Consider the following 16039-nt stretch of genomic DNA (forward strand, 5'->3'; position numbering starts at 1 on the left):
CCCTCTGGACCCAGGTAAAGTGTAAAGTACGCGCAGGTACCTCCCCCTGCTCCGGGTAGGGTGAGGGAACGCTTTCACTTTTTTCCTAATTCATAATGGTAAAACATAATTGTTTAATCCTAAGACTAAACAATATCTTCTACAAAAAAGAAGATTGATATTTCGATGACTACTTAACAACGTACTGCTAAGTTGTTCCGCGAATTTTGGGGTACCCAGTATACTCAATTGTGTATTACCAGCTGCGTTATAAAGGTGGCAAAACTGAAATAAATACTTCGCCAGTATCGGTCACCCGAAAAAAAGTATCACAACCTTGTTCGTCTCACTGATTTATACCAGATGGTGGTCATTTTGCAGTATGAAAGTGATGACTAAAGATATTTTCACCGCTATCGAGAATATCACACAAACATGATGTTTCAATTTGTTTTTATATATTTTTTTATTGTCGATTGGAATATAATGTTAGCTTTTTTAATTCAATCAAAGATACTTAATTTATGAAGAACTATCATCCATCACTCATTTTTCTATAAAAGGAAACTGCGATATAAAAAGAAGGAAAAATATAACAAAAAATTGTTGTATGTCAGTTTATAGTCTCTTAGACGCCCTTTCATTTGATATATCATTTATTGAAATTAGGCAAGAAATAAAATTAATAGAGCATTTTGGAATATTTAAAGATCACACTGTATATATACCTACTGTAGTAGTATAGCAAAAAGTTAAAGGAAAATATACTGTTGTCACATGGTGTTATTTATGTGTTCTACATTACTGAGATAAATTTAAAATTATCTAAGACCTTAATTTTTTATATTTGGTAGACGGTGATAACATAGAATTCGTTGAGTAAACAACGCTTAAGCACCTATCAAAACGCTTGATCACGTTAGCTAAAATTAGGCACAGTGATACCAAAGAATAAATACTAACAAAAACTGACACCGGCCGCGTGTCAGCTTTTCAAAAGATCATAACTAACTCTATAACAGACCCCTTAGAGTAGATGGTCGATTTAGCCGGGCGGTTGGGTAGATTTGGTCAAATTGGGTCCTGTGTAGATCTGTCGTGTCACCTGTAGGATGATGTCAGGTTTATCAGGTGGCCGTGCCATCAAACCCCCGAATCGTCTAACTAAATCAGATTGTTAGTAGAGGTGTCTGGTGATGTGGATTTGAACTATAAAGGGATATTTATTTTAATCTTTAATAGAATGCATGATGTGTGCGTTCTGTTCAAAGAAGCAAAAATGAACTGAGAAAATCAGATGCCAAGTTCAAGTCTTGTGGAGTCAGCCAGTACAGTGCCTATCTGATTTGATCAGGCCGACCCGACCACATCCGGTGTCTGCAGGGCCTTCAACAATTCATACCACCATGTTTACGTGCTTGTCACAAAGGTAGTGGAGATCCGGTCTTTATCTTTGTTTACCTTTCTTCGTCAGTCTTTTGGAGAACTGGGTGCGGTTTGTGGCAAGTCTAGTTGGTATCTATTCTTTGGTGATAATCACTTGACCTAATTCTCACTCTAATTGTTTCTAGCAAGCACTATAAAACCAAACATAACGTGTTCCGTTATTATCAGACAACCACATTTTTATTATAAAATTTTTCGATCATAAAACTTCGAAGATGGGTTGGGGTTGCGTTGTGGTCGCGGCCATAATCGTTATCGTCATTCTAAAACTCGTCGATAAAGTGAGAAAACTGTTTAAAATTCCTCCATTGCCGTACTTGGAGGACACTTGGTGGGGTCCACGAGACAAATCGGAGGAAGACACCGCAATCAAGCCCTTCACGATCAATGTCCCCGACGAGGTAAAAAGACTTTTACAAAATTTGCATCTGTTTCTTGAATAATATTTACAGGTGATAGCTGACCTTCACCAGAGACTGAAAAATGCCAGACCTCTGATCCAACCTCTTGAAGGTATACAGCACCAGTACGGCCTCAACACTAGACTCTTGTCAAAGATTGTCGATTTTTGGCGTACGGAATATAACTGGAAAGAGCGAGAGACGTTCCTCAATAAATTCCCGCAGTTCACGGTCAGCGTCCAAGGTTTAAAGCTGCATTACATCCACGTCCAGCCCTTAAACCCTGAAGGTCACAAAGTTCTACCCTTGTTACTTCTTCACGGATGGCCGGGATCTGTACGCGAATTTTACGAAATTATCCCACTTCTCACGACAGCACAACCTGGACGCAGTTTCGTCTTTGAAGTCATAGCACCGTCGCTCCCAGGTTATGGATTTTCTGAAGCCGCTGTACGACCTGGTTTGGGAGCGGTACAAATGGCAGTAGTTTTCAAAAATTTCATGAACAGATTGGGTTTTGAAGAATATTACATACAGGGTGGCGACTGAGGGGCTGCTATTTTACAAAACATGGCTACACTGTTTCCGAGACAGGTTCTTGGTGTGCATTCAAACATGTGTATGGTTAATTCCTTCTGGTCCACTATTAAACTGTTCTTGTACAGCTTTTATCCAACTTTACTTGTCAAACCAGAGCACGTTAATAAGATCTATCCCATGTCTGCAAAGTTTGTAAACAGATTGCTCGAATCAGGATATATGCATATACAAGCAACCAAACCGGATACTGTTGGTAAGGAAATTAATCTTTACTCGAATCAAATATATCAAATTTTAAAATGTTCAGGTGTGGCCCTCAATGATTCTCCAATTGGATTGGCAGCATGTATTCTGGAGAAATTTATTACTTGGACTAATCCGGCTTGGAAAAACTTGGAAGATGGAGGCTTAACAAAAAAATACACTTACACTGACCTTCTGGACAACGTAATGATATACTGGGTGACCAATTCTATCACTACATCCATGAGATTGTATTCAGAGACTTTCAACATGGCTCAGACGAAACTCGGAGTCCAAAAGTATGATTCAACACGCATGAGCAAACGTGTATTTAATCACTCGTACGGTTGGGGTCCTTGCCTTCGGCTTGGACGCCCAACTTCCGTACTCGTGATTAAATGCACTACTTTGCTCACTTGTATTGAAAATAGCTATTTTATTATGCAAGTAATATTTTATTTTATTTGTTTTCAGAATACCAATTACTGTACCAACAGCTTATGCTAGATTTTCATATGATTTGACGTATTTGCCAACGGCCATATTGAAAGAAAAGTACAAAAATATTGTCCACGAGTCCGATTACGATGCAGGTCATTTTGCTGCCTTCGAAGAACCGAAAATTTTAGCTGACGACATCTTCATGGGAGTCGAAAAAATTGAGTTATTCCACAAAAATACATATTGATTTTAGATTCTTAGTAAATAAGATGAATATAAATATTATAACCATCATTTCTTAAAATACATAAATATATTTTTTGCACCACTATTAAGAAAAGTATGTATGTAGCTAATTTAGTCGTTTTTTATTTTTATCACAAATGAGATAAACTACTTCGTTTTATAGTAAGGGGCGTTGTTCCAGAATCGGCAATTATCTAATTTAATTAAACAATATTTCGTTCTCCACCTGAAGAGGAAAAAACTAGAGTTATCTACTTCAGTTTTAGTTCTGTGCACCGATTTTTAACACATGATTTCTAAATGGCCAATCAGGAGAAAGGAAACATTGTCTTTAATATAACGTTGTAACGCGATTGTGATGAGAATCGGTGCTGCAATCACGCAGTTGAAAGTAAATTTGTTAAAATAATTCCATATATACCGACAGCTTATTACATGCAAAAAAAAAACACTGTGAGTTCATCTAATTATTGTTACCAATCAGAATGACAGAATGATCCCCCCTTGCAGAACCGCGATACCAAAACTTCACGCGCCGCCACTGAATTTGTTATTTCACATTTTAGTACACTTGCACTTGACCAAATTTTGCTTCATTTGCTTCAGAAATAAAGAAAATACAAAATGAATATCTTGTAAATATCTGACAGTGCTTCATTATTACTTTCATTACCATATTCACTAATTTTACGTGCATACCTACTTCAACAGTTCAACATGGTGACAGCTTGTGACTTTCTTCACTTTTTACAGCGACAAATACATCTGTTGACCATTTCTTTCAACGAGTGACCAAATAAATATTGTGTTCCATAATCCAGAATCACAAAATTATCTCTTGCGAATTACACTACACTGGCAAATGGAGCGTTCCACTTATGATGATTATGATTAAAACGTCATAAGTTGACGTCATTAACAACGACCTCTTTGAGCTTATTTTGCTCACATTCAGAAGGTGGGTCAGTGAGGTCGTCAGCATTTTGGCGCGCACATTACGATTTAAAAATGGTGCTATAATAAACTGAGCCTCGTGTACTGTGAACTGTGACAAGAGAGAATAGAACACATAGTGCTTATTGCTAGCGAGAACGGAGAAGTGGTCACTATTTGATACAAATGATATTGTTAAAAAAAGACCGTACGTTTTTATCGATATCAAAGTGACAAAATAGGCATTTATTACCTATAAATATATCGGGTTGCTAGTCATAATGGGGTTAATAAAAGCACTGTTCTATGTACAATCGCGGCCATCCAAAAGTGAACGATAGCTTGAGAAAATTTCCGTATTTTTCGTTAGATTAAATCAGGCTGTATTCATTGGCGTTCGTGCAGCAGGCGTTACTATTTTAATAATAAAAAGTTGTAATAATAAAAATGAGACTGAGAAGTAATTAATACATTATTAAAGTGAAAGTAAACTTTAGTAAAGAAACCTTTCCAACACCTATTCGCATTGGCCTCTCAAGCCTGTTTTCTTGCCTCTTTATATTGAAGATGCAAGTCTTACTGCAATGTAATTCTCTCGCCACAGCAGCCAACGACCAATTTTCTTTTAGCTTTGCAATAGCCCTAGCTGTCTGCATCGGAGTGAGATGTGGCTGATGTAGCGTTTAAAAAAATAGTTTCAATAATTTTTTTATCGCTAGTGTCAAACTTTGACGTTTTAGGACGCCTATGATTTAAAGTAAAAATCAAACTATTAAAAAAAAACGTTCACTTTTGGATGGCCGCGATAGTACATGTAATAAGTAAAGAAGAGGTGGAACAAGAAGGGACCGTGAGTAGAAGACGCTGTCAATGTCATCTTTAACCTAATCTCAAAATTACTCGTTCACACTGCTTAAATTTTGCAAAATCGTTGTTACTTGATTTTGAATGTATACGCGAAAGTTTTGAAAGCAAGTGTACAGTTAAATGTTTTGTATTGCCAACTCAAACAGTCCTTTTTGATCACATTGTGTATGTTACAATATTCATCTGCGGTAAAACTCATTTTGAAAACTATCACAAAATTCATTTTTTCCCTACCGGTTAGAAATGTAAGCTGTGGATACCTCATTTGAGGTGAGAAAATTCAACTTTCTCGCTAAGGTAAGAAAGTTAATCATGAAATGTTTATGGTAAAACTGTACCAAAATACAAATGTCAAAAGTGTCAAAAGTGAAATAAGTTATTGATAAATCAAAGCAAATTCAATAAAGCAAGTTGGTAGATCAATCATATAATATCTGGAAAATAAACAGATAAGCTAGGTAGGTATGTAGATTACTTTACCCTGTTTATTTCAAATTTTCGAACAAACGTCAAATCTTCAAATGCGATGACAAGTTAATTAAACAAATAACCCAGCCTACTATTCAATTCTCAAAATTTTCGTTTTAATCAGCAATATAACAATCTTTTTTTGGCTTTTTTCAACGAAGTTGTGCCGGTAGGGAAAAAAATAGTATTCAAACCTTGTTAAGAAAGTGCCCTTGCAGACCTTAGGCACTTACAAACCTCGCCTAGGGCTCGGTTTATAATCTTTGCCTGCGGTCTGCAAGAAAGCACTTTCTTACCTTGGTTTGAAATATACTATTATGTTATAAAGGTGTTTTTTTTTTGTTGCTATGATATGTTAGCAATGTTGCCGCGTTTGAAAACTACTCCCCCACACCAAATCTATACCGGGTGTCCACTCTCAAAGTCGAACATAGGCAATTAACACTGTGCATTCAGTTTATAGATATTATGCCATTATTTCGATACATCAATAATATTAAAGAATTAAATTATAATAAACTCAAGAGCATAACTATAGCACCACCCCCGATTTTCCAGATTTTTTCCCTAAACCTTTAGTTAAGATAATATGGCTTTAGGGAATCATTAAACAATCAAAAAGAATAATAATCAGCAAGTGTAGTGCCAGTTGTGAACAAATTGTGTGATTTATTGCAGAAAAACTGAAAATTCAAATGTGCATAACTATAGCACCACGCAATTTTAAATAACAAAAGTAAATAAAATGAAAGATGACTGTGGCCCGGGCCATGCCACGACTATCTAACATAAACAATCGATAAATTGTTATCAACAATAGTCATTAATTCGTTAGAGTCAAGTTCAAAATGCCTCGTGGTTGTTATTTTTCTGAGTTGGAAAAGGGTAAAATTTTGGTTTTTCAAAATGAAGGGCGAAATCTCTTGAAGAATTAATTGAACGATTCCGCAAAGTTGTGTCAAATTATTTAAGCAACTCTGCTGAATATGGCACAAACAAAAAGGGCAGCCCAAGGAAAAGCGGTTTCGCCTAGGACTGTGAGAAGAATAATTGTCACAGCAAGCAACAGTTTGAAAAGTTGCCCAAGAATGTGGAGCGAATGTCTCACGATGGACAATAAGAAGGATTTTGAGTAAAAATGAACATATCGTACGTCAAAAATTGAAATAATCTCCAAGACTCCTTTTTAGACACAAAACCGCTAGGTTGGAATTTGTCCATCAGAACATGAACTGCCACTAGGAGAATTCAACCTAAGAATTTTCAAAAAATTTAAGTTTTTTTGAAGCATATTCTTTTCAGATAATTTTTCCTGATGAAAAAATGTTTAAATTAGATGGGCCAGGCGGATTTAATTGCTATTGGAGAGATTTGAGAAAAGAACCGCAATACTTTTCCAAACGAAACTTTGGTAGTGGCACTCTAAAGGTGTGGGGAGCGTTCACCAAAACAGAGGTTCTAACGCTAGCTTACCTGTCAACACAAATGAATAGCAGGGAATATCCTGACGTTCTCGAAGAAGATTTGATACCTTTTTTAAACAACAACAACAATCAACAATTGCTATTCCAACAAGATAACGGCCAGAAACACGTCAGCAGAAAGTCGATCAGGTCGTTCGAAGTTCAAAATATCGATTTATTAGAGTAGTCCTCCGGTTCCCCGGACATGAACCCAATTAAAAACCTTTGGGGCACCTTGGTTCGTCGACTGTATCAGGATAACAAACACTACGAAACCATAAATGAACTCAAAATTGCTCTAAATGGTTGGACCAATTTAGAGCCTGAAACACATAACAATTTGGTAGACAGCGTGAACTCTAGAATCTTTAAGCTAATTAGGAAAAATGGGGGGGGGGGGGCAACCCACCATTACTGACTTAAAAGAACGTTTTGTAAAAAAAAATTGGCATGTTATTTAAAATTGCGTGGTGCTATAGTTATGCACATTTGAATTTTCAGTTTTTCTGCAAATCACACAAATTGTTTACAACTGGCACTACACTTGCTGATTATTATTCTTTTTGATTCTTTTATGAGTCTCTAGAGCCATATTATCTTAACTAAAGGTTTAGGGAAAAAATCTGGAAAATCGGGGGTGGTGCTATAGTTATGCTCTTGAGTGTATTAAAGTAATTAATAGTTTAAGCAGATTTTATTATAAATTCTTTGAAAAAATTACAATGCAGTTCCTACCTTAGTTAATAATAAATCTAAATAATTTGCTGAATTTAAATTTCCCTTTATTTCAAATGTTATTAAAAACTCCAGCTCAGATATGAATTTTTTGAGGATACCGAGTTCTAGTAGGAATATTTACTCGAGGGTTTTCTTGAGCCCAATATCGCGTGTTTTGAACATTTGGTTCGTCATTTAGTGTAAAAGTAGATTCGTCTGTGAAGCAAATTGTCGACAGAAAGCCACGATCATTAGCACGCTCCTGTATTTCATAACAGATTTTACTCTTACTTTCTTCATCAACAGCAAAAATCTGTTGATGACACTGTGTCTTGTAGGGATGATATTTATACTTCCTGAGGATATTCAGTATCCGTGATTTACATAAACTTACTTCAAGAGAAATTTGTCTTAATCTGTATGGAGTAACTATTCATTTTTCCGTAAATAATTTTGACAGTAATTTACCAAAATTCGCTGACTTAACCCAACAAATTGCTAAATTTTTTGACAAATGCTGTCCAATTTGAAAATCATGGCATGTCATATTTAAAAATCGCCAAGTTTTAAATTAGTATTTTAAAATAAAAATAGCACCTTTAATCTTATTATTAGTATCATTTCAAGCGCAATAATTTTATCTATCTATTGATACCATTACCTTACCTGTAAATTCAATTGGCGAGCAGGAATCAGCAAAAACGTTCAATACAATGTTAATTCCTATTATATGTTCGAGTTTGAGAATGCACAGACTGTATACACGGTGTCCCAGAACTCGCGCCCCAGAGAAAACAGACAAAAGCCGACGACAATCTCGATTCTAAAAATGCAAACGAACAACAATTAATGGCTTGCATAAGAGAGTTGTGAGACATCTAAGATCCACCAATTCCAGAAAGGGAACTCTGAGGTGTTAATGTGAATAAAATCGGTTGCTAAGTTTATAAATTGTCACAATTAAATAATGTCAGAATGACATGTCAGCTAAAGTGTCAACATCAACATGTTAGGTTAAGGCAGATGTCATTCAAGATGTCACATTCGCCATTGATCACATGAATCTATATGTATTTTTATTTTTTTAATTAAAACAAAAAATGGCGGTTCTGAAAACAACCTTGTTTATTCTAATGCACGAGAGCTTATCGTACAAAACAGGAAGAAAAGGTATAACACAAGCAAGAAGGGATTATGAAACGAAAAAAAAATACAATCAGAGGAAGTGCCCAAAGTGGCCATCATTCATTTGCAAGCATAACCGTGCCAGTAGCAAAAGATTCAGTTTAGAATTCGTAACCATTTCAGGAGTAATTGTGGCAAAAGCTTCCTGAAGGCAACTCCTGAATTGTTCTCCTGTAGCAATAAGGCAACAGAACCGCACAGGCCAATGTGGTGGACCACCACAACTTATCAATCCTACCTAAAGAGGGAAGTTAGCTGACATGTAAACTAATTTCTATTGAAGACATACCACACGATTCCCTAATAGGCCAACCCACAAATTTATATAAAATCGTTGCTGAAATGCTCTTGAAAATAGAGCATGTGGATTTACTTCATTTCCACATTCTCCGTAAATTATCAACATTGCCATATAATCCGCTGCAGAATACATGATGAAAGAGCACGGTTGACCACGACGGCGGTACTAAAGTGATTTGAATGAAATTTTGACACTGACGTTTCTCAAAAGTCTCCTCGCCGGTCAGTTTATTGAAAACGTAATAAAATATGCAACCTAGCAACAATTACGGAAATAGACCTGGATGGCTTAAAATGCTTTGATTGGTCGAATTAAACTGTTCTTTTCTTGAATACCGTTCAAGATAGAAAAATTTTTCATTGGAATTATTTATTTGTCCTTTTATGAAGATTTCTACTTTTTTCTCTGGGGCGCGAGTTCTGGGACACCGTGTATACAACGTGTAACAGAAATAAGTACATACATTAATTTTAACTGGTAATAAAACTTATCAAGAGCAACAACTTTTCTAAATACAATTTTTTTGTAAACGTTCTTGTTAATGAGTTAAAATTTTTCACAAATTTCGCTACCCGCCACTGGAGACCACGCTACCTGGTCGCTGTGCTTAGAAGGTTTAAGTAAACGGCTGAACGGCTCGTTAATTTATGGGGGGGAAAATGTAAAAAAAATTGCCGATTTGGAAAAAGTGGTACATAGAAAAATGGTTCATCATGACGAGTTCTGTTGCTGGTTAAAATTAATGTACTTATTTCTGTTACACGTTGTATAAAAATGAATCGCCGTTCGTTAGTCTCGCCAAAAGTCAAAAACGGCTCGACCGATTTGAATATTTATTTTTTCTTTTGTTCGCTTTAATTCAGGGGTGGTTTAAAAAGAAAAAAAAATCGGAAAAGTTGCCCGGAAAATTGGAAAATTCGGGAAAAACTGAAAGTGCTTTTTTCTGTGGGAACGGCTGGAACGATTTGGCTAATTTTTTTTTATGTTCGTAATAATCCGTATGAGGTTTTTATGTAAAGAAAAATTGGAAAAGTTGCCCGGAAAATTGGAAAATTCGAGAAAAACTGAAAGTGCTTTTTTGTGATGTATATGCATAATTATTTTTTTGTTTTGTTCGTTATAGTTGTGAAAAAGTTTTCAGGAAAAAAAAATCGGGAAAATTACAAAGGGAATTCGAAAAATTCGGGCAAACTGCAAAAATTATAATTTTTGTATGCATTCTCGATAATTATTCATTAATCATTACTGACGATAGGAACGACATATGTGATTGATTAATTCTTTTTTTTTTGTTCATATGCCCCGGGATGAAATTACTCAATTGAATGTTTTCAATAGAAAAAAAAAATCTGGAAGATTTGGAGAAAAATCTGGAAAAGCTAAATTAAAAAAACTGAAAGTGCTTTTTTGTATGAACTCAAGACCATAAATCAGGATTCGAACGATGGCTTTGCGTACCTAATTCTTTTTTGGTTTTATGGATAAGTTTTTGGAAAAAAAATCGGGAAAATTACAAAGGAAAGTCGGAAAATTCGGACAAACTGCAAAAATTATAATTTTTGTATGCATTCTCAATCATAACTGACAATAGGAGCTACATATTTGCTTGACCCTTTTTTTTTCAATTGAAAAAAAAATCTGGAAGATTTGAGGAAAAATCTGGAAAAACGCAATCCAGTAAATTAAAATAAAATTTGCTTTTACTTTTGTGTTGTTTCGCGATCTGTCCAACAAATGTACTGTTGCGAGCAAAAAAAACTGGTCGTCAAAATCATGCTTTGACGCAATGGAAAATGCTCTATTGTAAAACGGTCCAATGATTTTGACACTTTGTTGACATGGGCATAATCAGACAGGGAAATTTTTTAATTTGTGACACGAACCAAATTTTGAAATGACATTGACGACCAGAATTTTTTGCTCGCGATAGTAGTAGTTGTTTTATTTCTATTCCAATTTATTTGCCTATATCGGATTGTTTACTTGAACATCCATCTTGCAATCGAAATCGAAATGTAAATATTGGGTGATTCAGAATAATTGTGGATAAATCTGGCAACTATGTACGAAAATTTATGTGGCAACTGTGTGGGTAGGATAGAGTTGACATTTTTTTGACAGTTCATAGTCGCGCAATTTTGAAAGTTGTCAAATCAATGTGTAATGGAATTAATAGTTATTTAATAAAGTAGTTTGTTAATGAAGGCGATTAATAATCGAAACTGTTTAAAGCACGAACGAGTGTAGCGAGTGAGTGCCTTTAATAGTTGAGATTATTAATCGCCCATTAACAAACGAGTTGATTACAAAAATTTTTCGTTGACCGCAAACTTTTTTTTTGTGAGAAAATTTCCAATTAAAGCCAAATCAAAACCAATTTCATCTTTTTCGATAAAGATGGGACGTTATAAAATACCTTCATCCTTTTTTCGTCCTCAGGGTAGGCCATTTAAAAATTTTTCAACACTTTATAATCACTTTTCCACAAAGAGTGTCAGAAGACGTCAACTCCATTCACATTCAATTTCACGTAAAAATCATGGTTGCTGAGAAAACCTAGTTACCTTTGAAAAATATGACATGACAATCAAAAAGGTCGGCTTTTGAAAAAGTAAATTCGTAATTGTGCAGTTATGGAGCTATAAAATATAGAAAACCCTGCTGCACTACCTGCTGCAGTGTTGGTAAGTGCAAACAATACATGTTCAAGGTTGTTTATACATCAAAATATCATCAAAACGTCAAAATCGCAAAAATCGTTGATTAATGAAAAATAGTGTATTAATGAGGTTCATTAATACACTATATTATTTTAGACAAAATAATTCATTAATATTGAAATTAACAAGCGGTCAACGGAAAAAAAATTAAATGCACGCTTATGAAATGTCATACAAATGTCAACTCTATTCCATTCACACAGTTTCCACATACATTTTCGTACATAGTTGCAATACTTATTCACAATCATTTTGAATCACCCAATAAAACTGCTTGAGATTAATTGTGATTTCAAATTTAATGGAAGAAAATAAATAATTTGTTTGGACATGAAATTCTGACTTAATTAAATTGTGACTTAAATTCTGGAACAAAACCGCATGGTTCCAACTCTATCACATTCCAGGCACATCACACATTTCCAGCATTTCAGCAGTGTAGAATACTGCCGATAGAATTTATCTCCCATGTAAAATTTTTACTTTGTTTACACATTTCCAGTAGCTTTTCACAAATTCACAAAATAATCACAAACAAATTTAGATATTGAAATTTGGACAAGACAACGTCTGTCGGGTCAGCTAGTTTCATCATATTTAACACTGACGAAGAAACGCATTTCAAACATATTCGTGAAAGGAATTTTTGGATCTCTGTTGAGGACAACTTTGAAAGTTGACACACGCAATTATGTTCCCACATCAATAACAGGATCATTTATTTTAGTTTTATAGGTAGATAGTTTAGTTGTAACTTCCAAAATCTCTTGGGCGTCAACGAAAGGCCAAAATAAAAATTTCTTCATGGTCCATAATTACCCTAAATTGTGTACCTTCTTTGGTGTCCGACCTTTTTGACACACCCAATATACTTAAACTAATTATAGAGGAATGGTAATATGTAATTTTATTTTGTAGAGACAATGGTGCAGTGCTTTGTAAACTTGTTGCGGTAATAACTATTACCCCGTTTGTACGAGTGTGTCGGGGTGACTAGCAAGTCGTGTCTATTTGTGGCGTTTCCAAAGTACTTACAAATTAAAAAAAAAAACTTTAAAAATCGTAATTTTATTAAAAACATAAACAAAACGAAAAGTACAAGGACTATTGTTGACTGGCGTGATATTTTTCAAATTTTTCTACGGCGATGAAAACGTCTTTTGTAAAAACTTCAGGAAGCTGGAAAGCTGCAAAGTGGCCACCCTCGTAGTCAGACAAGTGCAATAATTTGGGATATATTTCCCCAAGAACACCGTCTGATGCATAGAAATCGTTGGAGAATCTGGCACATGCACTGGGAATTTGAACGGGACTCCTAAAACAACAACAAACGATAAAAACATATTTTAGAAGAGAATTAATTATAAACAATTTAGAAAAAATAATTTTAAGTTATAACGATTATAAAGAGCAACTATCAATTGCAATGAATTGTTCTGACTATATTGTTTCTCATACTTTAAGAGTGAGCCTTGATCTTTAGTACACAACTCTCGTCTAATTTTGCAAACTTTAATTTTACCTTGTAATTCCCAGTTCTATATGGGCCTTATTAAACGTTTCAGAGTACAATCTTATGGCAGTTGGCATCGATCCGGTTATCCAGTAAATCATCACATTATCCAAGAGATTAGTATAATCATAATACATTTTCAAGCCACCATCTTCACGACGTTGATGCGTTCTGTTGGTTCCTGTAGTAAACTTCTCAAGAATGTAGGCTGCCAATCCTACCGGTGAATCTCTTAAACCTACTCCTAAAATTAATTATTTACTTAATGACAATTCCTTCTCTACTGAATTATTACCGAGAGTATCAGGTTTGGTTGCTTGAAGATGAAGATACCCACTTTCTTGTAATCTAAACCCGATACTTTCCAATAAGGGATAAACTCTATTCACGTGGTCTGCTCTTGTAAACCACGTTGGATGAATGACACCAAGCAACGTTTTTATATATGATAGAGGAGTGTACACTGTACACATATTCGAATGAAAACCTAACAATGACTCTGGGTACAAAACCGCCAAATGTTGTAAAACTATTGCGCCAAAATCTCCACCTTGGACATAATATTTTTCGAAACCTAGACGTTTCATCAGGTTTTTGAAAACAACGGCCATCTGGGCCGCCCCTAGGCCTGGTCGTACAGCAGCTTGAGAAAATCCATAACCAGGAAGGGACGCTACAATCACTTCAAATACAAAATTTCGGTCTTTTTGAGGTGTCGTCAACAGAGGGATAGTTTCGTAAAACTCTCTGACTGAACCGGGCCATCCGTGAAGCAGAAGAAGTGGCAAAACCTTAACCTTCGTAGTTTTCGGTTTCACATGAATAAAATGAATGTCAAGTCCTTGAATACTAGTTAAATACTGTGGAAATTTGTTCAGGAATATTTCACGTTCTCGCCAGTTGTACTTCGTTTTCCAAAAGTCTACAATCTCCTTTAATAAATTTGTGTTCATGCCATATTGTTGTTGAATTCCTTGGAGAGGTGGAGTAAAAGCTCTTGCATGTTCCAAGCGGTACTTGAGGTCTTGTAATTCCTTCAGATATAGATATCAGAAATTCAAGCATTTCAAAAATTGTGGGTTTGTTAAAATTCATACCAAAATATTTAATATGTGTAGTTCAAATGTAATACTACAAAGTTGCTTACTATATCAATGTCAAATGCATTAGGGTAAAGTTTAATATAATGCAATACAATTGATTTATCATCGAACAAAGTCTGACAGGATAAATAAGCAATTATTGTACAAAGTTTACAAACTCACACTATACCGAAGTCTATAAATGTGCAGTTTAATAAATATGTAATAATACTTATAACATACATATAAACTGGTAGGTATACTTCGTCCAGCGAAAGATTGGGACAATTAAAAATAAAATTGTGTTATAAAGATACTGACACCAAAAAATATTTACCAATAATTCATGTAGGTACAGTCGATGGACAAATAAAACTGGGACAAAAATGACAATTACATAAGTCAAACTTTACAAATTTGCATTGTTTAATTATGGCTTTATCGCAAATAGGTTAATTTTGGTATGACATATTATATAGACACTGACAAATATATTGCCAATTCAATGGTCTGATTTACATAGACTAAATTTTAAGTGTCCCAGTTTTATTTGTCCACCGACCGTACCTACTTAATTGGTAATTCGAGTTTCCTCAGATAGATTTGTTTTTGTTTATTTACTAATTTAAATCATGGAGGTACAAACCTTGTCAGAAACATTAATTTGAAACGAACGAATTGTTTTATCTTCTCTCCATGGATCTCCGCTTCCCCACCAAGTTTCTTCTAATTTAGGCACAGGCGGAGGCTTCATCACATTATTTAATTTGTACCCTATTAACACAACTACTCCGGCAACGAATATTAACAATTTCCATAGCAGAGCCATGTTGACAAGTCGAACTCTTTGTACAGAATTTACTGCTTATCATTTAACTTCGAAATTTAACGCGCTGATTGTGAAGTACGAAAAACAACGATATATGTCGAACGATACACCTCAGGGGACTAGCAGCATTACCTATTTATATTAAACCTTATTTATTTATACTCAAGTAAGATATATTCTTTAATAATAACATTAAAAAGCCAGTTTTTGTCCTCAATCCTCATCACTATTAAAACTGGCTAGTCTCTTACTTTTTTGGTTTTGTTATGTCTAAATTTAAGAAAACAAATCACCTTATTCTTATCTTTGACATGACTTTGCATTTTTTTAATGTTATGTAGTTAAGGTTAAAGAAATGAATCAATTCGATTAGATAAAATTATTTTTTATCATATTGCATAATATTTGTGTACATTGGAGCATTGGACCCACAATACAGAGATGAATCTAGATGACTTTCCAATTAAAATAGGCATCATACATTTTTAATCATGTACTATGTGTGATAACTGATAATTAGGTATGACAATGCATATTATTTTACTTTTGTGAAGTAGGTATGTACCTACCTACTTTAATTTTTGTTTAACACTGGTTTAAATAGGTAACATAACATAAGTAAATCTTTATTGCTATTGGACAAGGTAAATGATTGCCCATAATCC

The 16039-nt window shown here is 34.7% G+C and overlaps 1 protein-coding gene and 1 pseudogene across 1 annotated transcript; one reads left to right on the forward strand and one right to left on the reverse strand.

Moving 5' to 3' along the window:
• Positions 1-797: 797 nt before the first annotated feature.
• LOC138122410 (juvenile hormone epoxide hydrolase 1-like) lies at positions 798-3391 on the forward strand (annotated as a pseudogene).
• A 9611-nt stretch (positions 3392-13002) lies between these two features.
• Positions 13003-15641, reverse strand: LOC138122115 (juvenile hormone epoxide hydrolase 1-like). Its single transcript, XM_069036258.1, has 4 exons — positions 15192-15641; positions 13759-14497; positions 13473-13707; positions 13003-13265 (listed from the first exon to the last, which is right to left on the reverse strand). The coding sequence occupies exons 1-4, from the start codon at positions 15372-15374 to the stop codon at positions 13055-13057; spliced, it is 1368 nt and encodes a 455-aa protein (XP_068892359.1). The 5' UTR covers positions 15375-15641; the 3' UTR covers positions 13003-13054.
• Between the last annotated feature and the right edge of the window lie 398 nt (positions 15642-16039).

The sequence above is a fragment of the Tenebrio molitor genome, chromosome 1, assembly GCF_963966145.1.
Source record: "Tenebrio molitor chromosome 1, icTenMoli1.1, whole genome shotgun sequence".
Taxonomy (NCBI): domain Eukaryota; kingdom Metazoa; phylum Arthropoda; class Insecta; order Coleoptera; family Tenebrionidae; genus Tenebrio; species Tenebrio molitor.

Excerpts from the sequence above, each read along its gene's own strand:
- LOC138122115 (XM_069036258.1), bottom strand. The coding sequence starts at position 15,374 with ATGGCTCTGCTATGGAAATTGTTAATATTCGTTGCCGGAGTAGTTGTG. Across the intron at positions 13,708-13,758 it reads AACCAAACCTGATACTCTCG|GAGTAGGTTTAAGAGATTCA; the intron begins GTAATAATTCAG and ends AATTAATTTTAG. Across the intron at positions 13,266-13,472 it reads ATAGAACTGGGAATTACAAG|GAGTCCCGTTCAAATTCCCA; the intron begins GTAAAATTAAAG and ends TTGTTGTTTTAG.